This window comes from Lissotriton vulgaris, chromosome 1_1, assembly GCF_964263255.1.
Source record: "Lissotriton vulgaris chromosome 1_1, aLisVul1.2, whole genome shotgun sequence".
Classification (NCBI taxonomy): Eukaryota; Metazoa; Chordata; class Amphibia; order Caudata; family Salamandridae; genus Lissotriton; species Lissotriton vulgaris.
In genome coordinates, this window is record NC_141685.1 from 889,605,341 (window position 1) to 889,633,220 (window position 27,880).

A 27,880-nucleotide genomic window follows, 5' to 3' on the forward strand; every position below is an offset into this window, starting at 1 on the left:
ATGTACTGAAGGAAACAAAATGGCATGGGTAACGAAAAGGTGGGTGTACCTAACCCTGAGTGGGCGTGCGTTTGTAGCCTAAAGCCCAAAGATGGTGGTTCACTTTAAGGAAATACAACTTTAGTAGGCTGCAATTCCACACTATAAACGCTTGTACTCTCTTCGCCAGGGTTTGAATCAATGTTTGTGATAAACTATCTGTCTGGGGAATGCACACCACTAGTTAGCTCTGAGAAGCAGCGCACTCTCTACATCCAGGTTAAGGTCAGCCCTGCCAACTCCTGAGGAGGGCTTAGAAATATATCTAGGAAGACCAATCATATTCAGGTTCATGTCTGATAACAAGCGGCAATAAAACGTGAATTAAGCAGAAGAAGCACTTTATCTTATAAACAATATACATGGGTTAGGGGCATATTTTTCTTTTATGGCTGGAAGGGGGGGCCGCATTCTTTTTATCCTTTCCAGGCCGGGCCCCCTGGTTACGACCTGTGAAGCGCCTCGTTGTGGGTGTCGTGAGTTGCACGGGGGGCTCTGTCCGCAGTCTAGACTCGCAGCGGGGCTTCTAAGCCCTGGCACTGCCCTCCTAGGAACAGGACTCATTTCCGCATCATTTGTACTCTGCGCCTGCCCCTCGGATCCCAGGTAGGAGCCATGACTTCAGAGGCAGGAGAGCTTTGGGGGCAGAAACCAGACATGCAGGGGGGGTCAGGTGTGGGTGAGTGCCTGTCACTCAATCCCTGCATTGCATCCGCGCTGGGGTGGCCCTGATGGAGACAGGGATGTTCTCCCAGATTCTGGGTACACGGATGGAGGAGGCCTGTTGTCTTGTCTTTATTTCACTTCTTAGGAGGGCACAGGTCCTAAAAAACAGAAGTGGGGAGGGGGGGGGGGTCTAACCAAGTTAGGCAGCATAGCGCATGACATCACATTGAGTGACATCATTGAGCGCGACATGGCACATCGCATCACAGGAAGTGGCATCAAGACCAATGACCTCACAGGAATTGACATCACAAAATGTGACACAAAGTTTTAGACCTCACACTTCTGTTTAGCTCAACTGGCAGATGAAGAATTGCAATTCCAAGGGATAACAGCCTTCACCTGTGGTCTGCTTCCTCTATTCCATATTCCAGATTGCCTAATCAAAGTGGAATACTCTGCTAAAACAGTTTCCATTGATTTAAGGCTGAAAATGACTGCATATGAGTAAAATAAAGTGCCGCTAAAATGCCGCTAAATTTGCATATTTGTGCAGCTAAATTTCCATATTTGTGCCACTAAATTTGCGAATCCATGCCGCTATATCCTGGGGGGTCTGAATGGCCCATCTCCAAATGTTCTGTGCAAGTTGGGACAGTTGCAGAGAGTGTCCCCCCCCTGTTTTTGTATTTAGTACATGGCTGTCATATTGTCCGTTCGGACTAAGACAGCTTTGTTTTGGATTTGTACTTGAAAAGTTTTGAGTGCTAGAAAAATTGCTAGCAGCTCTAAGTGGTTGATGTGGAACTGTCTGTTGATTGTTCCACTGACCTTGTGTGGTATAATGCAGGAGATGGGCTCCCCTTCCTGTGAGGGATGCGTCTGTCGTAAGCACTACTTGTGGAACAGGTTCTAAGAACGGCCGTCCCCTTGTTAAATTTTTGGTGTTCCACCATTGTAGAGAGCGATATGTACGGCTGTCCACCAACACCAGGTCTGTGAGCTGACCTTAAGCCTGATTCCACTGTTGTGCTAGACATTCCTGTAGTGGACGCATTTGCAGTCTTGCGTGGGGAACTATGAAGATGCCATCATCCCTATTAGTTTCATGAACACTCTGGCTTGTAGAGAGTGCTGGCATTGAAAAAGGGAGACTAAGTTCTGAATACTTTGAATCCTGGCTTGACTGGGATAGACTTGAGCTACTGATGTGTTTATAGCAGCTCCTAGATATTGATGAACGTGCGAAGGCTCTAGGTGCGACTTGGTGTAGTTTATCGTAAACCCTAAGTTGTGCAGTGTTTGAATTGTTTGCTTTGTGTGTTGTGCACACTGGTTGTACGATCTTGCCTTTATGAGCCAGTCGTCTAGGTAGGGGAAGACATGTATTTGTTGTCTTCTGAGATGTGCTGCCACTACTGCTAAGCACTTTGTAAACACTTGTGGTGCTGTTGTAACCCCGAATGGAAGGACTTTGAACTGATAGTGTTGTCCTTGTATGACAAACCTTAAATACTTCCTGTGCGCAGGATGTATTTGAATGTGAAAATAGGCGTCCTTTAGGTCTAGTGTGGACAGAAAATGTCCCTGTTGTAGTAATGGGAGTACCTGTTGTAAAGTGATCATGTGAAAATGATCTGATTGAATGTAGTGATTGAGTGGCCTGAGATCGAGAATTGGTCTTAATGTCCCATCTTTCTTTGGAATTGGGGAGTACAGGGAGTAGACTCCTGTTCCTTGTTCTTCTAATGGAACTACTTGAATAGCATCTTTTTGTAGGAGTGCTAGAACTTCCTGTTGAAGCAGAGTTATGTGTTCTGCAGACATTGGACGCTGCCTGGGTGGTATGCTTGGGGGGGTTGCTCTGAGTTCTAGGCAGTAGCCATGTTGGATAATTTGTCTTACCCAGCTGTCTGTTGTGATGGAGTTCCAGACAGGTAGGAACTGTGAGAGTCTGCCCCCCACAGGAGTGGAGTGCTGTAGGGGAGGCAGATGGAAGTCATTGTTTAGGAGCGGAAGAGGAGCGGTTGGTGTTATTACCTCTACCTCTGCCCTTGTTGTTATTGCCTCTATATCCTCCTCTAAAGAAACCTCTATTAGAGGAGGTCTGCATGTGTGTTTTAAAAGATGATGTTGTGTCTGCGCCGGTCTGCTTGGAGCCTTCTCTATAAGAGGAGCGCCGAAAGCAACCTCTAGCTTGGGTGTATTGTAATGCCCCCATAGACTTAGCGGTGTCTGTCTTTCTTCATCTTTTCTAATGTATTATCTACTTCCGGCCCGAACAATTGGTTCTGATTAAAGGGCTGGTTTAGGATGGTAGTTTGTAACTCTGGTTGAAGATGCGTAACCATGCGTGACGCCTGAGAATAACACTAGTGTTCACTACTCTGGATGCTGTGTCAGCTACATCTAGTGCACATTTAATTGAGGCATTTGAAATTATTTGCCTTCTTGTAAAAGTTCTGCTGCCAGATCCTTGTGTTGATCTGGTAGATGTTCCATTAACTTTTGATCGTGATGAGCACTGTTGTAGCGTGAGTAAAGCCTGTGTATTTGCTATGCGCCCTATGTTTGTTGCTTGTGCAGCAATTCGTTTCCCTGACGCATCAATGATCTTGGACTCTTTGTCAGGCGGGGGTGTGTCCCCAGAAGTCTGAGAATTGGCTCTTTTGCGCGCATTAGACACTACCAAGGAGTCTAGTGGCAGATGACCCTTAATGTATACTGGATCAGCTGGTGCTGGCCTATACTTTTTCTCTATTCTAGGATTTAACACCCTACACCTTACTGGATCTTTAAAAATCTCTGGAGCATGTTTTATGACTCCCTTAATCATTGGTAATATTTGAGTAGACCTTTGTGACTGTTCGAAAGTGTCTAGCAAGAAGTCCTCCTCAATGGCATGGGAACCCTATGGTAAAGTGCAGCTCAGTTTAACAAGTGATTAAAACCAATACTATCCTCTGTAGGGGAAGGTTTTGTTGGGTAGTACTGAGGATCAGGGATGTCTGGTGCATTATTTGGTGAAAAAGTATATGCATCCTCATCATCCTCATCTAAAGGGTATGTATGTGTGTCTGGAACATCACCCCCACCCAAATCATACTCCTCATCAGTGTGGTGTGATGATGCAGGAGAGTGAATAGGAGAAGTTGTATGTTCTACATATGGAGTAACAGGAGAGGAAGAAGGTGAAAGAGAGGAACGGTGCATTGGAGAAGTTGCACAGTCCTTTTTGGCAGGGACCACAGGTGTAAGTGGTGTCTCTGCTGGTCTCTTCTTATAAGGGATTGCTTCCACATGTCCAGTTTTTGGATTAATATGGACTTTTTTCTGTCTAGGATCTGGTTTAAACAGTTCTTCCTCTTCTATAACCTTCTTCGGCGTCGATCTTTGCGGAGCCGATAGAGGTTGTTTAGTACTTTCTGCCTTATGAGGAGTAGTCGAGTCTTTTGGCAATGTTTTCGGTGCCGAATGTTGTTTAGCCTTATCTGGGGTCTTCGGTACCGTTATTAGAGTTTTTGGCGTGGAGACAGGTTTTGCTGGGCCTGTGGCGCCAGAAACAGGCTTCCCCTCCTTGTTTTTGGAACCGGAAGGTTTCGGACTCGAAGCTTTCGGTTTTGGTACAGTTTTTGCCTTTGGCGCCGATGGTACGGGTGCTGAAGTGTCTTTGGGCGACGAAGGGTTTTTTATGTTCGGTGCCGACGAATCCTTCAGTGAACGCTTTTAGAGCCATGAAGATTGCCATCAGCTCTAACAGATTGATATGCATCTTCTGCTGTTGTGTTGTCCATAGTCCCTGCACCGTGTAGTGGAGGACATGCGCTCCCCAACCCTGGAGAGATGCGTCCGTCGTTAGCACTATCTGTGGGACAGGCTCTTGGAATGGTTGTCCCCTGCAAAGGTTTTGTGGATTCCACCAGTGCAGAGAGTTGTATGCACGACCGGTCACCAACATTAGGTCTTTTAGATGCCCATGAGCCTGGTTCCACTGTCGTGCCAAGCATTCTTGAAGGGGACGCATGTGCAGCCTCGCGTGCGGGACTATGAATATGCAGGATGCCATCATACCGATGAGCTGCATGAACACCTGCGCTGGGAGCGATTGTTGAGGCCTGAACCTCCGAATGAGCAGCTGCATGCTGTTGACTCTAGCAGGATTTGGCTGCGCTGTTGCCGTCAGAGTGTTAAATGTCGCCCCTAGGTACTGTTGCACATGGGCGGGTTGCAGGTGCGATTTTGCGTAGCTGAGTGAGAACCCAAGACTGTGAAGGAGGTGAATTGTGCGTGACATGTGGCTGGCACACTGCTGGGCTGACTTGGCTTGAACAAGCCAGTTGTCTAGGGAGGGATAGACGTGAACGTGTTGTCTTCGAAGGTGCGCAGCCACCGTCGCTAAGCACTTGGTGAACACTCTGGGGGCAGCGGTGACCCCGAAAGGCAGGACCTTGAATTGGTAATGCTGATTGTTGATGGTGAACCTGAGATATTTCTTGTGACTTGGGTGAATGGGAATGTGGAAATATGCATCCTTGAGGTCCTGGGTCGCTAGGAAGTCGCCCTGACTGATCAACGGCAGGACCTGCTGTAAGGTTAACATATGAAAGTGTTCTGACAGTATGTATTGATTGAGGGGTCTGAGGTCTAGAATGGGCCGCAGGGAACCGTCCTTTTTTGGGATTAAGAAGTACAGAGAGTAAACTCCAGTACCTCGTTCTTCTGCAGGCACGAGCTCTATTGCCCCTTTTTGCAGCATGGAGAGTACTTCCTGCTGCAATAAGTGCATGTGCTCTGCGGACATAGGACGGTGCCTTGGGGGTATGTTGGGGGGGTTGGAGGTTAGTTCTAGATAAAAGCCGTATCGGATAAGTTGTCTCACCCACCTGTCTGTGGTAATGCCTTCCCAGACTGGCAGGAACTGCTGGAGTCTTCCCCCGACAGGTGTTAGATGGTCGGGGGGCAGTGACAAGGCGTCACTGTTTGTTGGGAGCGGAGGATCTGGCGTTGTTATTGCCACGTCCTCTGCCCTTGGCGCTATTCCCACGGTATCCACCCCTGGTATTCTTTGTATAGGTGGATTGCGTGTTCCCTTTGGTGTAGTGGGCTTGCTGTAAAGCCTGTCCTCTAGAGGCTCCCCTGTTACCGGAGCGAGGAAAGGAACTTCCCCGAAACTGCTGTGATTGCAGAGCCCCCATGGATTTTGCTGTCTCAGTGTCCTTTTTTATTTTTTTGAGGGTTGTGTCCACCTCGGGACCAAAAAGGAAGTCTGGGTTAACCGGCTGGTTGAGCAAAGTTGTTTGAATCTCGGGTTTGAGATGCGAAGCCATGCGTGACGTCTTAGCATTACACTAGTGTTGATGGCCCTAGCTGCCGTGTCTGCTGCATCTAGTGCGCATTTGATGGATGCATTAGAAATCAACTTCCCTTCCTGTATGATCATTTCTGCTAAACATCAGGCAGGTGTTGCAACAACTGTTCTAGTGTGTCGTAGTGGGCCCTATCGTATCTAGCCAATAGGGCCTGTGTATTTGAAATCCTCCAAATATTAGCAGCCACTCGCTTTCCTGACGCCTCCAAGATCTTTGATTCTTTGTCCGGAGGAGGAGCATCACCACTAGTTTGCGTGTTTGCCCTCTTGCGGGCATTGGCCACTACGAGGGAGTCCAATGGGAGTTGGCCTTTGATGTAGGTGGGGTCCACAGGAGCAGGCCTATATTTTTTTTCAATCCTTGGGTTGATAACCCTTGCCTTTTTGGGCTCTTTAAAGATGTCAGCAGCATGCTTGAGAACCCCTTTAAGCATAGGCATAGTCTTAGTGGATCTTTCAGAAGTGGAGAAAGTGTCAAATAAGAAATCTTCTTCCACAGGTTCTGCGTGCATTTCCACGTCATGGATGAGGGCTGCCCTTTCTATCAAAGAGTTAAACACCGCCGTGTCCTCAGTTGGCGAGGTTTTGATGTTGTAGGACTGATTAACCGGTGCAGCTTGTGGATCATCAGGATCTACAGCATCAGACCACTGTTGAGGTCCCTCCTGATCAGGGTCAGCGTGATAAGTGAAGGCCGCTTGACCATAATCATCACCCAAGTCCTCCTCGCTTTGTGCTGGAGAATATGTCATTTGTTGTGGATAGGTCTCAACGTGTTCAAAGAGAACTGGTGAGGTGGCCGAGTCTTTCTTCAGTTTAAGAGGAATTTTATAACCCGCCAAGGGATGTTCAGGTGCTATCTTCCTTTTAGGGATGGTATGCCTGCCAGATTCCGAGCCGATGAAGAGTTTCGACTGGTTGTCGTACGAGGGTTCGTGGAACACAACCCCTTCATGGGTGGGCTTCGAAGGCACAGACAGCGTTTTGGAAGGGTCGGTGCCTTTGAGGTGTTCGAGATGCTTGGCTCTAGCCGTTGGCGGAAGACCGAATTTAATCGGAGGGTGGCCGACCTTTTTGGAGCTCGACGTAGTGGTCGATCCGAGCTGCTTCGGCGACTCAGTAGGACGCATGCTTGATTGCGTCAACTCGAGCTCCCGGTGCGTAGCATGCACGGCCTTAGGCGTCGACGTCACTTACTGTTTCGGGTCGGCTTTGGTTTTCGACACTAGTTGTTTGCTCAGCAGCGGCTTGAGCGCTGAAATCTTCGGCTCGACGGCCTTCTTGGTCTGGAGTCCTTTGGCCTTGTCGCCATGTTTGTGCGTCGACGCCGACGGCGTCGAAATGACGTGTTTGACGGTCGAGCTCCGCTTCGACGCTCCAGTCTTCGAGGCAACGGCCCCTTTCGACGCCGAAGGGTCGTCGATAGTCTTTGATTTGACTGGCATCGACGTTGAACCGACGACCATCTTAAGTCGTTTCGGTTTCGATTTTGGCTCTGCTGGTTTCGATGAATCGACCGATGGCTCTTTCGAAGTATTCTTAGCCTGGCTTGGACGCGGGGCTATAGAATGTAAAGGAAGATCTTGGCTAAGGCCTTTCGGCGATGCCTCGACCTGAGCCGTAGGGAGTGTAATGTCAGTTGTAGGCCCCGCTACTGCGGTTGGGCCTGGCTCATCACTGGAGACGTCATCGACGGCTCCTTCGTCGTCCCCTACCTCGACGACGTCTTCTTCGTGGACGTACTATTCATTGTGCTCGTCCACCTCGAAGTTGGAGTCATGCTCCAACGCTGGTTCTGACTGCTCGTCAGGAGCTTCTTCTTCTTTTTGTTCGGCGCCTTCTTCGTCACCGGCCTCGAAGATGTTGACCGGCTCGGGCGCCGACTGTTGCGCTGACTGTCTTGCTGCGCGTCGAAGTTTAAGCGTCTTCTTGGAGCGGAACTTCGAGCAGGCCATACAGCTGGCCTCGTCGTGCTCGGGGGACAAACATTTATTGCACACTGGGTGCACATCAATCTGGGGGTATTTCGAATTACAGACGGGGCATCGTTTGAACGGGCTCCGATCCATCGTCGTCGTAGTCTGGGCCTTTGGTGTCGAAAGCAAGAAGCAGCCTCCGACGTCCGGTTCGAAGAACTGGAAAAGAAACAGGCACCGAACGAGACAATACCGACGCTTCGAAGGCCTTTTGGCCTTAGAAAAGAGTTAATACAAAGTTTCCGAACTAGAGTCGAGAAAGTACATCCGAACCCAATGGCGGAAAAAAACAATCTGAGGATGGAGAGGATGCCCATGCGCACTGTAGTCCAGGGGAGGAGCCACCTATCTCGTGATACTTCGAACACTCTTCCAGGACAACAATGTGCAATCATCCGGACCCAACACTAGGCAGCGATCTAAGCACAGATCTGAATTCAGCAGCCCACATGCCTCGAAAATGTAATTTACATGACTGTGTACGAACAATTAAAAGTGATCTATTATTGATTTACTACTGTTCCTGTAAATGCATATAAGTATGTGAATTAAAATGCTGATAAAAAAAGTCCAGAAGTGTTCGGACATCATTATTTTAGTGTGTGGGGAAATATTCCCCTTCATCTCCAAAGGTAGGTTGATTGATTAGAGTCCGAACCGAAAAGTTGTTGGAAAGCTGGGGTGCAGTTCTGAGGCAAAGGCAGGGTTGTGTCCGAGTCTGACTGAACTGGCACCTGGTGTGTCGTGAGGGTTTTGGGACACAACCTCATCGGGCAGAGATTCATTTGGCTCTGAGTCAGACAGAATATTGGGAATGGGGTCTTCTGGCGCAGCAGCGTTGGTGCCTGTTTTAAAGTCAACGGGACTGATGTGAATTTCAGTGCTGGGTTGGAAATGGGCTTTGGATTCGAAAGGGAACCCAAGGTGGTTTCAGGAAGCATTGACAGTGCAGAAGGCGGACCTGCCAGCCCTAACCCAACTGGAGGCCTAAGCAGAACCTTGGTGCTCGAAGGCGAAGCAGAGGGAGCCAGAAGAATGCCAAAAATTCACAATATGGTCTCACGAAATGTTTCAACCTGTTGCAACGCTCCCGATGGCCCCTTAAACTCTAGGTGTATCCGAATCAGCTGGGGGATGAGCTCCTCGGCGGGGAACAGGAGCAAGACCGCAAAGGGACTGGGAAAAATCTAGCTTGAGCTTCTTGTGTTTCCATTTCCACTTCCCAGAAGCCTTGAACAGAGACAAGGACCTGCTGTACGTGCAGATTCGCTTTGCATTCCTGGATCACCAGACGTCCAGACGTCGCCTTCCTAACGGAAACATGGATGAACGCTTCCTCCGCACCAGACATCACCATTGCCATCCCTGAAGACTATAAGATCACTCACAAAGACCGTACCAGCCACACAGGAGGAGGAATCGCCATCGTCCATAAGAAATCTATCCGCATCTCAACCAGCTCTGACACCAACCTCGCCAACTCCGAACACCTTCACTTCCAGATCCACATCGACCCCAAAACCACTCTCAGAGGCACTCTCCTCTACAGACCACCAGGACCCCGCGCAAAATTCAGTGAAGACATCACGGACTTCATCTCTCCACACGCGCTCCCCTCCAAAGACTATATTCTTCTAGGAGACTTCAACTTTCACCTTGAAAAGATAAACGACCACAACACCGCCACCCTCGTGGACAACCTCGCCAACCTTGGACTTAAACAACTAGTCACTTCCCCAACCCACATCGCAGGTCACACACTCGACCCCATCTTCACTTCCAGCAATCATGTCTCCTTCAGCCACACTACGGACCTCCTATGGACCGACCACAGCTGCGTTCACTTCACCTACAACAAGCCGAAACCCATCAACCACCCCCAACCTACCCTGCAAAGAAACTGGAAGAAAATCACCACGGACCAAATCTCCGCATCGCTCCTTCGAAACTCCCCAGCCCTCTCTTCTAACGCCAACGAAGCCGCAGCCAACCTCACCCTATGGCTATCCAACACCGCTGACACCTTAGCACCACTGAAAAAACGTCAAAGCAAACCTGGCAGCAAGAAGGCCTCATGGTTCAACGATGTTCTTAAGAAATCCAAGAAACTCTGCCGCTCCCTTGAAAAAGCCTGGAAAAAAGACCCATCCACCAGCACCAAGGACGCCTTCAAAAGCGCCACCCGCACTCACCACCAACTGATCCGAAAAGCCAAGAAAACAGCATTCAAGGATCGACTTGACAACAACGCCCACAACAGCAAGGAACTTTTCAACATCGTCAAGGAATTTTCCAACCCCTCGGCCAACTCCAACGACATCACCCCCTCTCAAACCCTCTGCGACTCCCTAGCCTCCTTCTTCCACAACAAGATTGCAGACATCCACAACAGCTTTGACAACCAACCCGGAAACCAACCCACCCCACCATCTGTTGACCATCTTCCCCCCGTAAACACCCTTAACGTCTGGAACCCAATCTCCACTGAGGAAACCATCCGCCTGATGAATTCCATCCACTCTGGATCCCCCACAGACCCATGCCCTCACCACATCTTCAACAAAGCAGACTCCGTCATAGCACCGCACCTCCGAGACGTCATCAACTGCTCCTTGATATCCGCGACCTTCCCAGAAGACTGGAAACACGCTGAACTCACCGCCCTTCTGAAAAAACCCACAGCGGACTCCACCGAACTCAAAAATTACCGCCCCATCTCGCTTCTCCCATTCCCGGCCAAAGTCATCGAGAAAGCCGTCAACAACCAGCTCGCCTCCTTCCTCGAAGCCAACAAATCACTCGACCCCTCACAATTAGGCTTCCGAGCTAAACACAGCACTGAAACCGCCCTCATCGCAGCAACAGACGACATTCGAACTCTACTGGACAATGGAGACACAGTCGCCCTCATCCTCCTCGACCTCTCTGCAGCATTCGACACAGTCTGCCACAGCACCCTTCTACAACGCCTCAATAACATCGGAATCCAAGGAAAAGCACTTGAATGGATCACCTCGTTCCTCACCGGAAGAACCCAGAGAGTCCGCCTTCCTCCATTCAAGTCCGAGGCCTCTGAAGTCATCTGCGGCGTGCCTCAAGGATCATCACTCAGCCCCACCCTCTTCAACGTATACATGAGCCCCCTCGCGGCCATCGCCCGCCAACACAACCTCAACATCATCTCTTACGCGGACGACACTCAACTGATCCTTTCTCTCACCAAGGACCCCAGCACCGCCAAAACTAACCTACACGAAGGAATGAAAGAAGTCGCTGAATGGATGAAACAAAGCCGTCTGAAACTGAACTCAGATAAAACAGAAGTCCTCATCTTAGGCACATCCCCCTCTGCTTGGGACGACTCCTGGTGGCCGGAAGCCCTCGGAAAAGCACCCATTCCGACAGACCACGCACGGAACCTTGGCGTCATCCTGGACTCTTCACTCTCAATGAACAGACAAGTCAACGCCGTATCCTCTTCCTGCTTCAACATTCTTCGCATGCTCAGAAAAACATTTCGCTGGATCCCCTCCGAAACAAGGAAAACAGTCACCCACGCTCTGGTCACGAGCCGACTGGACTACGGAAACACCCTCTACGCAGGTACCACCGCTAAACTCCAGAAGAAACTCCAACGAATCCAAAACGCCTCAGCCAGGCTCATATTAGACATCCCACGCAACGAACACATCTCCGGTCACCTTAAAGACCTCCACTGGCTACCCGTCAATAAGAGGATCACTTTCCGACTGCTTACCCACGCACACAAATCACTCTACGACATCGGACCAGATTGCCTCAACTCTCGACTGTCCTTCTACACCCCCTCCCGCCAACTACGCTCTTCCAGCCAAGCCTTCGCCACTGTACCTCGCATCAACAAGACCACCATGGGAGGCAGATCCTTTTCATACCTGGCTGCTAAAACATGGAACTCACTCCCCGCTTACCTTCGCCTCACCCAGAACCACCTAGCGTTCAGAAAGCAGCTTAAAACGTGGATATTTGACAAATAATCCTCCTCCCCTTCCTAAGCGCCTTGAAACCCTCTGGGTATGTAGTGCGCTATACAAATTTTATGACTTGACTTGACTTGACTTGTGTTCGTAGGGCACATTCCTCACAGGACTTGGTAGTTGTGCACTGAGCGTTGACACCAGAGGCACCTCGCAAAGGTCATTTGTTTGCAGCAGTCTCTATAAGATTTACATTTTGCAGGACAAAACTAATCAGGGACAAGGAAAAGATTGGGAGCAAGCTCTGGATGCACGTTCGAAGACCCACAAAGAAAGAAAATGATACTGATGGAAAGGAGTATACCTTATATGCTGCTCCATCGTCACTTCTGGGGTGGAATGAACTCAATGCGGAGCCCTGCAATGTCCCTTGCCAGTATGCAAGAACATTTTTATAAAAACCATCCTGCTTTATTCTGGGAATATTCTAAAAGTGAAGAATCTGCAGTTAGAAATATCCATCAGAAACACAATATAAATGATCATTTAATTGGCAAGAGGGCATTTTTTCCACAGTGTAGATAGTAATTAAGCATGGCATGCAGAGGAGATGTGGGTGTTTTGGACTGTTTTCTGTGACAACAGAGCACCTTAACAGTAAAACTGCAAAATCTCCCGTAACAGTGCAGGAACATGTTAGATTAAAATAAGATGAATCTTATTAATTCAACAGCAATTCTAACGGGAAATAATGTCTACAAAACAGCAGATGAGCAGAGTAGAGTGTAGAGTGACATGGATACAGGGAAGTGGAAAAAAGATGAAATGGCAGGACTCAAAGCTGTGGTCTCTGGGACAGCAGATCATACGAATGACTTCCATTTTATTTATTTCTGTAGAACAGTGCATCCAGAAGCACCATTAATGGAAAAAGCAATGAAAGGCATCTGGCAACCAATTGGGTGGCTCTAATCCTCTCAGTTTTACGTGCTAGCAAAAACCACTACCAAAGTGAGCACATGATATATTTAAAAAACCCAGTAGTTTATTTCAAAGTATAAATGTCAGGCTTATTTGACAAAATCCCACTACAGTTACACTTCTACAGATACTAATCTATGTAACGTACAAAAGAACAAGGAAAACTCACTCAACCAGTTCCAATCTGAGGCTGGGACATCACAACATTATCTCTATTTACAGAGTCAGCTTGAAAATTTGTGTTAGTCGTTTATCTCCCAAAAGGGATTGGACATAGGTTTATGTTCTGCTTTATTTGGGCTTTTATTACATGGGGATTTACAAGGGAGTTTGAAAGAAGGATAGGAAAATATAGAAAAGCAGAAGAGAACAGGACGCTAGAGCCATCGAGTTTCAGCTATTTACACTATTTAAAAGCCTGGCAGCACTTACATATAAACCTCAAAGCTTTGCAATGCAACAATCATATCTCTACATGACAATGATTCTGACAGACAAATGAAAACAATCATGTTCCTGAGGATACACAATGTTAATTTACTGACTTTCTCATCTTCCGCTTTGGGTCTTCAGGAAGATAAAAAAATACATAAATATAAGAAACCTTTAAATTTATGCAAGGGTAATTCTCGTTCCAGAAGAGGGACATTTAACCACAATATTTGCAGAGTGTTACTTCTTTTATGCTGTTAATTGCACCGTCCAAATACTGGAGCACCACTGTAATCATTCAAGAAGTTAAGAAGAGAGACTCAGCAAGCATGTATCAATGCTACGAAGCCTTTTAGCGAAGCAAACTGTCCTTTCACATCATAGTGGTAAATTATTGTAGAAAGTACAAGACTGGCAAACCCTGTATTCCTTCAGCTGAAGTAGCCTACACCGATGCAACTAGCAAGGTGACCTGGAGGTACTGATTATTCTAGTTGCACTGTAACTTTAGAGATGACTGTCCAGAATGCAATTGTGACTGAGAAATTCAGTCACATGTACCAGACCCAACACTTTCAAACTACAAACGTTTTTATATTTACTTTCGTTTTTATATTAACTTTCACACGAACCAGCATTTAGTCAGTTCTTAAACAAACTAACAAGTAGGCCATCAATAATAAATCAAAACAAAATATGAAATTATTGGAGCACATGTGTTGATTCCAGATCATTGATGAGAATGAAACCGGGCACAAAACAACTTATGGTGAATCTAGATTTAAACCATGGAACATTTCTTTTTAGGTTACATTATGAAACACAAGAACGTTACACAACAGACAATGTACCAACAGAGTTGGGTAAGGTCGGCACATACGCTGCTCAAGACCACGCCCTTACAAATATCACCTCTGCTTTCCATCACAAGGCACCAGCACCTTATCAGCCAAATAGATATGAAATATACATCAAAAGTTGCAGATATTGCAAGGAACAATATGACGACCTTGAAGGTAGGCATCAAGCCTTTGTGGAGAAACTGTGGGAACCATCTCCCCGGTTTCCTTCTAACCCCTTGCATTTTTTCGAATACAGACAAAACTTTTGCTTCAATGATAGTGAGGATTTAACCGTTTGCAAGATCAAAACAAAGCACAGGTTCAAGACTTCAAAATCAGGCAACCAACACGAGAATTACCAAAACTAGCTCTTTGAAAATCTTAGAAAAACAAAGTTGAAATATTGGGAAGAAGGAATCTGCACTGTGTATCATGCTCGCTCTACTTCTATAATGAACACTTTTGAAAATATAAAAGCTGACTTTTTAGTCAGCCCTAGCTTCCCACAGATATCTGGACGTTAAATGCAGTAACGGATTATCATTGTGCGTAATATCACTCAGCTGGATGAGTGCTCAAAGACTGATCTCATCTAATCTCACTCGGTGTGACTGGAAAGTCAGAGTAAATATGAAATGAGCATTCAGAGAAGGTATAGCAGTAAACAACTGCATGACTGTCTAGAGCAAAAAACTCACTGCAGATATCAAAGCACATCCCTTTGGTCATACAAGTCATTTTTACTGCAACTGGAAGTTGTTTAGGAATAGGGCAGCACTAAGTACATAAAACGTACAGGGAGACTGCTTTTTAATTCCACCACTCTGTGCTCTCAGTAGGATACTGGTGTTTAATAGCACAAGTGTAGTAAGGGCAACCGGCTTTCATATGAATTACTCAGACAGACATTTTTACTACTACATTTTAAAATAGATCAAACCACTGGCCTAGGCGCTGGAAATCGAGAGGTGAGCCTTTCCTCCTCAGGCTAACACGCACACAGTTGGAAGAGACTGTTACGAATTGACACAGTTTGACAATACAAAGTGTTCCTGACCGGACCCGCACCGCCATAGCTCTGATGCACTTTGTGTGTAAACTCGAACATTACAGCTCCAGGGAGATTATACATTTAAAACCTGAGGCTTTATTCGACACACAAGCCTTACGGTTAAGAGAACATTTGGAACTAATCCGATGATCACCACAGTTTAATATCCAACGGTCAGGTGTGCAAAACACTGTTACTTTCTGTTCAAAATGTACAATATATATACACACACACACACACCTTCTCGTGATAGCAAACCACTCTTTCATGTCAAACAGTACAGCAAGACTAGTGCAGAGAAAGTGTCTTTGAAATGCCTGACGCCAATAAAGCTCCTGGTCGCAAATTTGCTTCCACAAACAAAAAGTTGTTCTGCCTCAACTTGCCCCCAGGGCAAGCTAACTAGGTCCCACATATTTATAGCCAATCAGGTTTCCAGGTAGATTTACAGCATGTCAGCTTATAGAGTTGATACTTATACATGTGCTGCTTTTTCCACGAACAGATGGTAGGAAAATGATGGTGTTTAGCATTTGGATGTAATCCTGTGTTGGAACCAGCATCCTTCAGATTAGAACTTGTTGAAGCAGAAACAAATGAAAAAACGGGGCGGTGATAGGTGTAGTGAATTCAAAGTAACATGTACTCAATGTATTAAGGCACAAACAAATTTTAAACCAAAGTAAAGGTGGAAGGGGTTTAAGTCTTTGACCGAATACAGGCCTTCCACCCAAATAAAAACATGTAAATAAAAAACCCTACAACACAAGCAGCCAACTGCAAACTTGGAATGAAGAAGCAGCAATAGGCCACGTCAAGAGATGGGACTGGAAGGTGACAGCAGGTGTCACAGAACTTGCTATCTGCCCCAACAGCCCCAACACCAGACCAGTGCTGTCCACAATCCTAACTAGTCAATATAACAAAACTAGTGACCGTTTACGCATCCACTGTCCGAGGGCATACGGTTTGTGATCCATCATGAGCACAGTCGCACGCTCCTGCTAAATGTTATTTTGCCTTCTCGGAAGGTTCAACACTGCTCAAAAAGCAGCTGGTACAAATTCTTGGCAGGCGGAAAGGTGCTTCATAAGCTTGTGCCCCACCTAGCTCTGCAATGCCATCCAAGTCTGTGCAGAGATCTAGCTTGGGGACAGGAAGAAGTGGTTTTTAGAACTAAACACAACCACGCTTGAAATAGTCCAAGAAAATAGGTCTTCTCTATTCGATACTTTATTGACTTTTGGTTGGAGATGGATGTAGTGTTTACATACATCTATCATGCACAAGGTTTATTTATAGAAAAAAAGAGTCTGATACCAGGCCAATAAAAGGTGATGGAATTTTAGCTGTTCTGTGTGGCAATAACATCGGTAGACTGCGGATCGCAGAAAACTCCAAATCGACCATACACATCCTTGGCCCGAACTGCAAAGTAGTACTTGCTGCCAGAGACGAACTGGGTGAGAGTGCAGGCCATTGGGAGGGGGAGTGCCTTTACCTCACCAATCTTCTTCCACTGCGAAGGTGTTGAGGCTGTAGGGTCCTCGTGGTAGGCATACAGATGGTAGCTGTCCACGCTGGCACAACTACGGTCCACCTCCAAAACGCTCCAAGACAAAACAATGCCATTCTGGCTCTGTACACGAGCCAGTTTCAAGTGCGGTTTCTGAGGTGGGTTGGTGTTGGCTGCTTCTGGGGGAAGGCGCTGTGGCTGTGGTGCTTCAGGTAGAGGGGCAGGATGAATAGTGCGAACAGACTCCTGCATATGAAGAACAACAGAAGATTAACAATGGTATACGGTTTAAACTTGAAAAACAGTCTGTGGCATTACAGATTTGATATAACAGACCTTGCTAATACAACGCCCACCTCTAAACACTGGTGCTATTTTAATGCAGAATTCCCATTGCTGCTTTCCTATTGTATTTTTTTTATAACACATTTTATAGAATTTCCATGGTACAGTCGGGCCGCAGCCCAGCATATACATAATAAAAACTAAAATGATTCGGATGTACAAAGCATGTATATGTTATAAACGGCAAAACAAACAAGTTACTTAACTTCGGTAACAATATATCTGTAAGGAAAATAGGTTAGTTATAGATTACTTACCTTAGAATTATCCCCAGGCGTTAGACTGGATCCGGAAAGCGTTTTGTCAGCAGTACCCCTGCGCCTCAAAAGATGCCGTCGGTTGGCTCCGTGTTAGTCGTCGTGACTACTGAGATGACGTTGCGGTAGCTACATAGACTATGCCCTCGCGCGCTAACGTCAGTTCTGTACACGACAGAAGGGCAGAGCCATGCAAGACACGACCACTGGTGCACAAAATTAGGGCCCTGAAAGGAAGTCCTTAACCCTAGAAGTCAGTTCGCAGAACGGGGAGGATGGGTGGGGCGGTAAGGAATCTATAACCTATGTTTCTTACAGATATATCATTACCGAAGGTAAGTAACTTGTTCATCTGAAAGTTATAATTCCTTAACGTAGAATAGATACACCAGCAATACCAACCCCTGAGGTGGGTCTGCGAACTAAGTTCACACCAGGAAGTCCGGGAGAACAGAACAGCCAAAGAAGCCATCTCTCCGAACTTGCCGGTCTAGGCAGTAGTGTATTGTTTAAGTGTGCAGTGATGCCCACGTGGCAGCCTAACAGATGTCATTAAGGGGGACTCCACGTCCCAAAGAAGTGGTAGCTGCAATCGCCCTGGAGGGATGGGCGCGCAACCCCACTGGAGGCTCCTTCTTTGTCAAAGAACTAGCTTTGATGCACAAAACGAGCCATCTGGAAATGGACCGTTTGTGCACGGCCGGACCTTTCTTGGCGCCCACGTAGCCAACAAAGAGCTGGTCATCCCCCGGATTCGTTTTGTGCGATCCAAGTAAAAGGAAAGCGCATGTTTTGGATCCAGACTGTGGAGTCTCTCTTCTTCTTTGGAAGGATGCGGAGGCGGAAAGAACATAGGCAAAGCGATGGTCTGTCCAGCATGGAAAGGAGCAACCACTTTGGGAAGGAAGGACGGACGAGTTCGGAGGACAACCTTGTCCGGATGAACAGTCAGAAAAGGAGGCTTAGAAGAAAGTGCTTGGAGCTCACTCACCCTGCACGCAGAGGTGATGGCCACCAGAAAAGCAGTTTTTAAGGTCAGAAACCTGAGAGGACAGTTGTTGAAAGTAAATACCGCACTGGAGTCCAAGTAGTAGTTCCAAGTGAGAATGTTTATTGAGGTTGAAGTACAGAGGTGGTAAGTAGATAGGCCAATAAGTAAGATGGTAAGAAGGCCCCACCAGGAGCTGCTTCCTTCCGCTCAGCCAGGAGTCAACTGACTCACATGAGTCACATCACATTCTGTATTATCATTCAACATTCTAAATGTCCCCAGACTGAACAAAGAGGAAAGGCAGGGTGGAAAGGAGGAAGACAAGAAAAGACCTTGCAACATATCCTCTTTCTTTACAAAGGGAAAGAAAAGAAGAATAAGTAATATCAGAATAAAAGATAAAAAACAATGTAAAACGTAATAATAAGTATTACGTAGAATGCAGAAATGAAAAGATGCAATAACATTGAAATGCTAGAAAAAGCACAAGTATAGTAGCAAAACTAAGGCATGAACACCATCCCCCTTTTCACAAGGGAACAGCAAAATCAAGAGAACATGTGCCGAAAACTTGAAAGAACAGAACACATACCAAACTTGTACGCCTGACGTCAAGGCAAACACAACGTAAAGTGAAATGGAGAAAACAGCGAGCCAGCGCTGCAAACTAAAGGGACCATAACACAGAACGAGAAAGAATGTAAGTATGTGTAATGTAGAACGTAGGCAATCCGAAAAGAACAGTGTAAAAGCTGAAAATGTACGCCTACACATCGCAGAAAAATATCGAGAGAATGTAAAGAAGATAAAGAAGAAATAGAATCAAACATATCATGAATGTACACCTGACGTCTCAGGTAAAACAACAGAATACAATCAGAAAAAAAACAAAAAAACTAGGCCTAGAACAGAAGAGTGTAAACATTACACGAAGAAAGAACGTATATATGAATTCAAGTAAGTAAACCCCAAGAAAACAGAAGTCGAAGAATAATAGTGGGGTACATATATATGAAAAAGAAGTACAAGAAAAGAATAACAATGCAGGTAAAGGTGAGTAACCTCCAACTAAGAATATAAAGGAGAACAAACTCCCATAACAGATAGGGCATGCAATAATTACACCTGCAGAATGAATTTCTTACATGTAAAGAATATAATAACATTGACCGTAAGGAATGAAGATTCAAACATTAAAACTAAATAAATTATGAGAAAAGTAAAGAGTCACCAGAAAACAATAAGCCAAAATAAGACACCATGGGTCTGCATGACTTTGGTGAGGGATGTCTAATGCGAAAATAAATAATGTCCAATGAAAAAATAATAAAATAAAATAAGAAAAGTATTCACTCTAGTCAGTAGTAGCAAGAAGGCGTGCAAATGCTAGTAAGAAAAAAGTACAGTATCTTAGTTGTAGAAAAAGTTTATAATTAAGTGTCGAATAGCTACAAACACCAAAAGATAATTAAGAAGTTTGAAGGTATGACTGGAATGTCGTAATTGAAGAAAAATAACCAGGTACACAATGGCTATCGTGGCTCACAGTGAAAAAAATGAAGCTTTGAAGTATTGTGAAAAAAAAAAATGAAATAAAAGTGTACTGCTTGGCTTCCACCAGTAAAGCTGCTGATAGAGTCCGAAACACTGCAAAGACGCTGGCTGAACTTCGTAGAATCATGTTGCAATAGAAGCTTGCCGAAAATGACCAAAAACACATCAAAATAGAAAACGCGATTGGCAAAATGACAGCGTCGATAGTGCCAACCGCAAGATGGCGGCACGTATTTGACGCTATGCTGAATGGCTGTTGGCAAAAATATGCACCAAATGTTGCAGCGCAGCGTTACTGATGTGGAAGGAGAGAAGCACGTCACAGGAGAGATCGACAGAAGCACACAGAAGTCAAGATGCAGGTAGAACTGCACGCGCTCATCCCCGCACAGTATATTTGAATTGCACACTTAACTGCCAGTACGCAGCATTGTCCAAGGAACTGCGTAACTTTCAAAATGTTGAAGTGACGGTTGTTAAACTGTCACAAGGGCGAAAAAAAACGGAGTATATATTCTAGCGGTCTGAGTAAAAACAAAAAAATTGTCCTTTTCAAAGTGTTTTAATAAAATAACATGCTTGTAAAGTACTCAGACTGGCTGATATCAAAGTCACCAAGCATCACACCAGTGGTACCAGTGCTGCGTCAATAGTGACAGTTGATAAAGGAATATGAACGCTGAAAGCCTCCGATAAAAATAGCAAAATCATGTTGAGGAAATAAATATGAAGCGCCAAGGGCAGTGTGTCCAGAATGTGCAATTCAATATCCCAGAATGACAAATAGGATACCCAATATGACACAGGGCAGGGCAAACATGCAGTAAATTGTTAGAGCCATTGTAAAATAAGGCAGTTCAACTTGCGTGAATCAGGGAACAAAGTACATGTGCCTTCACTGCACTAGGAACACAGGAGCTAGAAGTAGCAAAGATGCTGGATAAATATAACACCATGAGGCACAAGTAGAGGGGAACTCACCAAGCTTGAAGTGAGGGAAAGACTGGCACGCTCAGGTTGAGGCGGACCGGTGTGATTTGGTCACTGGTGGGGCTGGGGCTGCCAGAAGGTAGTGCATAGATGATTCAAGCTTGGGTTCTTGGATGAAGTTGCAGTATAGTTGAACTCTTAGTTGCTGTATATCAGGTACTTCAAGAGTAAGTCCATAGGATAGGAGGCCACGCAGGTTTAGAAGACCAGATCGTCGCCAAAATGTTAAAGATGGTATGAAGGCCCCACCAGGAGCTGCTTCCTTCAGCTCAGCCAGGAGTCAACTCTCAGGTTGAAGTACAGAGGTGGTAAGTAGGTAGGCCAGCAAGTAAGATGGTATGAAGGCCCCACCAGGAGCTGCTTCTTTCAGCTCAGTCAGGAGTCAACTGACTCGCATGAGTCACATCACATTCTGTGACATCATTCAACACTGACTGAACAAAGAGGAAAGACAATGTGGAAAGGTGGAAGACAAGAAAAGCCCTTACAACAACAGTTATGTAGCGGCTCAAAGTGAGTGCACCTTAGATATGTAAGGACTAAGTTCAAGTCCCACTGGGGCATTATAAAGGGAACAGGAGGAAAAAGATGAGTAATGCCCTTAAGGAAGCGATTTACAACAGGGGATTTGAAAAGAGAAGACTGATCAGGAAGGCTGAAATGGCCGAGAGGTAGCCCTTTCGAGTGCCCAGAGCAGAGCCCTGCTGGGCCAATTAAAGGAGGAACAAGAGAATCTCAGAAAGAGGGTCGGAAAGGGGATCCACAGTCTTTGCTGTGCACCATGCTACAAATTTGTTCCATCTGTAGGCGTATACCGTCTTAGTGGAGGGACGTCTGGCTGCCAAGATAGCATCACAGACTTCGGGAGGCCGGTCAAACGACGTCAACTGCTGCCACTCAAAGAGGTGGAGGCTAGACAGGTTCGGGTGGAGGACCATCCCCTGCTGATGCAACAGAAGATCCTCCCGAGGAGGCGGACAGATTGAAGGATCGATTGCCATATGAAGCAGCTCTGGATACCAGACTCTTCGTGCTCAATCCGGAGCCACAAGATTGACTTGGACCCGGTTGCGCTTGATCTTCTTTAGCACTCTGAGCAGAAGTGGTATAGGCGGACAGACGTTTAGAAGACCACAACTACACTCGTGACGAAAAGCATAGCCTAGCGAGTGCCGCCTTGGAAATTCCAACATGCAGAATTGCTAACATTGTGCGTTCTCTTCTGTAGCAAATAGATCTAACCAAAGCTCTCCCCATTGCCGAAAGAGACCTTGCACCACCTCTGAGTGAAGACGCCATTCATGATCCATCATGCACCTGCGGCTGAGTTAGTCGGCCCTGGTGTTCAGGGAACCTGCCAGGTGTTTAACCACCAGGGATATGCCCTGATGTTCCAGCCATGTCCAGAAGGCGGAGGATCTCCCGACATAGGGTCCACGACCCCACCCCGCCTTCTTTGTTGCAGTACCACATGGTGGTGGTGTTGTCCATGAACACCAACACTCCTCTATCCCGGACAGAGGGAAGGAATGCTTTGAGTGCAAGACGAATCGTCCGAAGCTCCAGAAGGTTGATGTGGAGCCCGGACTCAGACGGAGACCAGAGGCATCTGATCTCTGCCTCCCCCAAGTGGCTGCCGCATCCCAGAAGTGATGCATCGGTCACCACTGTGAACTCCGGTTGGGGCAGGGAGAGGGATCTGCCGCCAACCCAATCGTGGTGCGATAGCCACCACTGCAATTGGTGTGCAGGGCCCTCCAAGATCTGGACGCAATCGGACAGGTTTCCCTGATGTTGTGCCCCCTGGAACTTCAGGTCCCACTGCAGAGCCTGCATATGCCATCTGGCATGGTCAACCCGCAGGAGGCCATAGGGCCCAGTAGCCTAAGGGTCATCCTGACCAAATCCCGGGATAGAGGCTGAAAGATCGGAATCATAGTCGGAATATCCCAGACTCACTGTTTGAGAGGATAGACCCAAAACTGTGTTGTGTCCAGAACCGCTCCGATGAAAAGGAGCTTCTGAGAGGGAGTCAGATGTGACTTCAGCACATTGATAGAGAACCTCAGCGAATGCAGGAGGCCGGCCATAGTCTGGAGGTGGGAGACGACAGCCTGGGACGAGCCCGCCTTCAACAGCCAGTCGTCAAGATAGGGGAAGACTGGAACCCCTGATCGGCGCAGATGAGCTGCGCCCACCGCCACCACTTTCACGAACACCCGAGGGGCGCTGGTAAGGACAAAGGGCAGGAGGGTAAACTGAAAAAGCTCTTGGCCTACCATGAACAGTTGGAAATGCCGGTAGGACGGGGATGTGAAAATAAGCGTACTGCAAGTCCAACACTACCATCCAGTCTTCGGGGTCGAGGGCAGACAAGACCTTAGCGAGCACCAACATTTTGAACTGCTCCTTCCGGAGGAAGCGGTTGACGTGCCTGAGATCCAAGATAGGACGCAAGCCTTTGTCCTTCTTGGGCACCAGAAAATAGTGGGAATAGCAACCACACCCTACTTCTGGGACAGGAAAGCGCTCAATGGCTCCCTTGACCAAGAGTGCCGAAACTTCTTGTTGGAGAAGGGCCAGATGATCCTCTGGCATGCGATGATACTGAGGTGGCATGGATGGAGGGGTAGTCTAGAAGGAGAGGGAGTAGCCCCTTTGACTATATGTAAAAAACGAAACTGTCCGACGTGATGGTGCGCCAGTGGGGGAGGTGATGGTGAATACTGCCACCCTCTGGCGTTTGGTGGTCTGAAAGGAGGGTTTGAAGGGTGCTGCTGGGGGTGCTGTGGTGGACTGGCCACCCTCTGGCCCCCAGAACTACAGCGGTGGTTCCCACGTCCCTGACCGTGCAGGGGCTGAACAGCTTGCACTAGCCTTTGGCTCTGGGCGGAACATGGCGGGACACCCCTTCCGTAACCACGAAAGGGGCAAAAGGCAGACTGCGCAGGGCGGGAGGTGGAGAGGCACAAGGACTTAGCCGTAGCCTGAGAGTCCTGAAAGCACTCCAGCACAATGTCTGTCTTGTCGCCGAATAGCCGACGAACATCAAAGTGCATGTCCATTAGAGTGGATTGGACATCTCCTGAAAAACCAGTCGACCTCAACCAGGAGTAGCGGTGAAGGGCTACCGGCGTGGAAATTGTCCTGCCTAGTGAGTCGGCGGTATCTAGCCCAGAGCGGATGGTAAACTTTGTTGCATCTCTCCCTTCGGCAACTGCACAGGAGAGTACGGCCTGGGCCGCCTCCGGGCACTGGGGGCAGCACCTGGGCCACTGTATCTCACACGGAGTGGGTGTAATAGCCTAACAGACATGCAGTGGTTACCGACCGCAGTCCCAGGCTGGAGGAAGAAAACATCTTCTTCCCAAGATGGTCCAGCTTTTTGGATTCCCTATCAGGTGGTGTGTTTGGGAATGAACCTTTGGAGGTGGAGGCTTGGACCACCAAGCTCTCAGGGGTGGGGCATTGGGAGAGGAAAGTGAGGTCACCCCGAGCCAGGCGGTGGCGTCGGTCAATCATCCTAGCCACAGGAGCCCCTGTGTTGGGCCTGGACCAGGTGCCCAAAAGGATGTCGGTGAGGGCTTCATTAAACAGTAGCAGGGGCTCAGAGGAGCTCGCTGCCGGTTGAAGCACCTTTGTCAGGAGGTTAGTCCTGACTGCTACTGTAGGTAGCTCGAGGTTGAGAGCCTCGGTCGCCCTACGCAACACCACGGCGTAAGACGCACCCTCCTCCTTAGCCACGGTAAGAGGAGACAACATGCCAGTCTGGTGATGTATCCCGACCACTGGCTTCCCCAAGTTCCTCTCTCCAGTCCGGTTCATAGCCCAACTGGTCATTAGAGGGTCTCCAGACCTTACCAGTGCTCCTAATCCTCCTCTGGCTGCTAATCTGGTCTCAAAGAGCAAGGGTAGAACAGGGGCACAAAAGTAACCGTCGGCACCGGATCCGGCATCGGTTGACACCATTCCAGCTCTGTATTTACCTTGAGGTGGAGGCCAGGGTCGATGCCGGCTGTGGACACAACCGGCGTCAGCTGCAGACGTGGTGCCAGTGGATTCGACCACGGGGGAGGTGTAGCGTGGTCGACCGGCGCCGGTCCGGATCCAGGCTTGTATCCAAGGGAACACTGCGGTGCCCGTGCCGTAGCAGCCGTCAAAGGCCTAGGACCCCAAGCCGAGTCTGCAGAGCCCGAAGGCGCGCCGGCGGAGTAGGGCTGCAAAAAGACAGCATGCATCGCTTCGTAAAATTTGCAAAGCTGGATAGGGGTCGCTCCGGGTCCTGGGAAGAGAGGGAAACCTTGAGTCGATCCTTTGAGCTCCACACACGAAGCCGTAGAGATGATGACTGCGCGACCGGTCCCTCAACCTCCTCCGCGACCGTGGCCGAAGCTTTCAGGACTACTCCCGCAAAGACCCTGTATCCATGGTCAGGCAGTCGGAGCATGATTTGGGGACATGGTCGCACTCCATGCAAAACAGGCACACGCGGTGCGGATCCGTCACCGACATCAGTCGGCTACAGGAACCGCAAGCCTTGAAGTCGGGCATCCCTGACGTGCACCAAGAGTCGAAGACTTGAAAACGGTGTCGAAAAAAAGTCAGTCAAAAAGTGACTGGAGGTACTGCTCTCTTCGGATCTGGGCTGGCTAGCGCGGAAAAAGAAAGAACTGACATCAGCGTGCGAGGGTGGTGTCTATTGTGAGGTCCCAGATTCTTCGCAGAGGCAGAACTGATGCTAGCTCCCAATGCCCTATCCCCGGTGACGCCGCATCACGAGCAACGGCACCAGAGACAGGGAAAGGGGAAGTGGACAGAAAAGAGAGACACTCCAACGACAACTGGCGCCCACTAGTCCTTCTATGTTCTACTGGTGGTCAGGACTACTCTTGGGTTCCTAATGCACAGAGGAAAGAGAGAAAGACAATGCAGCAACTCCAACTACACTTCCTGGGCATATAATACACAAATCCAGTTTATCCTACCAGTTGTCTTTAGAGTCTTGCCCCTCTCTGTATGTGGTTGCGAATGGTTACCATGAAGTAGTGGAGATTACTGAAAAAGGGAGAACACCCCGTTAGTGACGGAACTAGAGGAAAGGTTCCCTGACACCACCCCCCTGTACTCTCTCGCCTACCTTCTTCAATGATAACGTTGCTGTAAATGGGAGTCTGTTCACAAGGATGCTGAATCAGTCATACAGTTCATGGAGACAGTCTTGAGCTCTAGATGAAGCGCGCAAAAAGGAACTAGGAAGGAAAGAGAGGGAGGAAAGAGATAGGGTAGCGCAATGGGGTAGCTCTGGGGAACTGGATTTGTTTCCAGGCAATTGAAAAGTCTTACTTGGTCCTCCGGTGGATGCCAGCTTACTATCCTCTGATGTTTGCAGCCTTGTCCACACTGAAGAGATGGAACTGTGAGTCGAGGATAATTCTCCTCAGGAAAAGTTCTGAAAGTCTCTCTCACAAACTCCTTAGACTCTTGCTTGAACAGCTGTCAAGCGCAACCTGCTCTCGACGGACTTCTCTTCACTCAAACGTCGAATAAACGAGAACCGCTCACTGACTTGGTTCTCACCGCTTATAACCAGCTTCGACTCTGGACGAAGATATTCAGGAATGAAACTATGAATTGTTCTCTCAGGAAACACTAAAACTCGAAATTCCTGTGAGCGCCTTGAATTACGGCCACTCACGGTAAAGTCTATTTTGAAGTGCGCAGTTATCAGCGCGCTCGCTCTTAGAGATAGCAAGAGACTAGAACGTCGCCGGTTTGTCACCACGGCAATGGCGGCGACCATCTTGAATTCCCCAGCTAATTCACATTTACCCAGAAGTTCACCATCCTTGGTTTCACCACAACCCTGGATGTCTTCTTGGAGCGGGAATGTCCTGTGTTGTATAGAGAACTGACTGAATGGTTCCTGACATCTATATAGCTACTGCAACGTCATCCCGGCGACTACGAATGCGGAGCCGACCGACGCCACCTTTGACGCGCAGGGGTAATGCTGATGAAAAACGTTTCCGGATTGAGTCTGACGCCTGGGGGTAATTCTAAGGTAAGGGGTGTGAGAAGTTGGCCTGATATTCAGTGTTCACTATTCTAGTGAGTACTATGTATCAGTCCAAACAACCCTTATGGTGATTGGTTGTAAGTCAACCTTATAGACCAGCTATCCTAGTAGCATGGATACGAGCAGTCTTCGGGCTAAACTCTAGAGGGCGTGTTAAGCCAGCTGTTATACCATCACATATACTCCTTGAACACCAAGTGAAAGGACACCACACAAGTGTTATGAAAATAAACAGTGTATTTATTTAGATCACAACAGCCCTGTACTCTTTATGAGGACAGGGTACTAAGCACACAACAAAACTCTTACGAAAATACTTTAAGTTGCACAATTTACACAAATGCCATATACTATGAAAGTGGAATGCGAAATTACTAGCAGGTAAGTACTGTACTAATAGGCTTTGGAATCGCTAGGACTACGTTACTGAACCTTCAGATTACTAGTAGGAGGCCTAGGGGACTCGGGTGCAGAGTGTGCACTCTCACGCGGGATGCGGGACAAAGTCTATGGGAGCTAGTAAAAGCAAAGTTAGTGTTCTCAGGCGAACCCGATAAGGTAAGTCGAAAACGACAGTGGATCTGGACCCTTGGATAGTGAGGCTATGCTGGGACACCGAAATGCCGAAGTTACCTAGCCCAGGGGCTGCGGCTGCATAGGTCTGAAAAGACGTCGGGAATCCTCGTTGACGAACCAGGAGCCTGAAGAAAGAGTTGCTGGCAGGCGACCAGTGAAGATTGTTCGAAGTGATCCAAGCCTGGATCGAAGACGGATGACACCTGAAAGCAGAGGGGACCAAGTTCTTAATCACTAGCCAGTGATCAGATGGGCACCAGGATG

The 27,880-nt window shown here is 47.6% G+C and overlaps 1 protein-coding gene across 10 annotated transcripts in view; it reads right to left on the reverse strand.

The window, feature by feature from the left end:
- Positions 1–13,028: 13,028 nt before the first annotated feature.
- ATF7IP (activating transcription factor 7 interacting protein) overlaps positions 13,029–27,880 on the reverse strand; it is a 673,891-nt gene continuing 659,039 nt past the window's right edge. For all 10 annotated transcript variants that reach the window (XM_086958904.1, XM_086958898.1, XM_086958874.1 and 7 more), the window contains one exon: positions 13,029–17,073. In XM_086958904.1, coding sequence (XP_086815030.1) covers positions 16,657–17,073 — 417 coding nt within the window. In that variant the 3' untranslated portion in view covers positions 13,029–16,656. The remainder of the gene's footprint in view (positions 17,074–27,880) is intronic.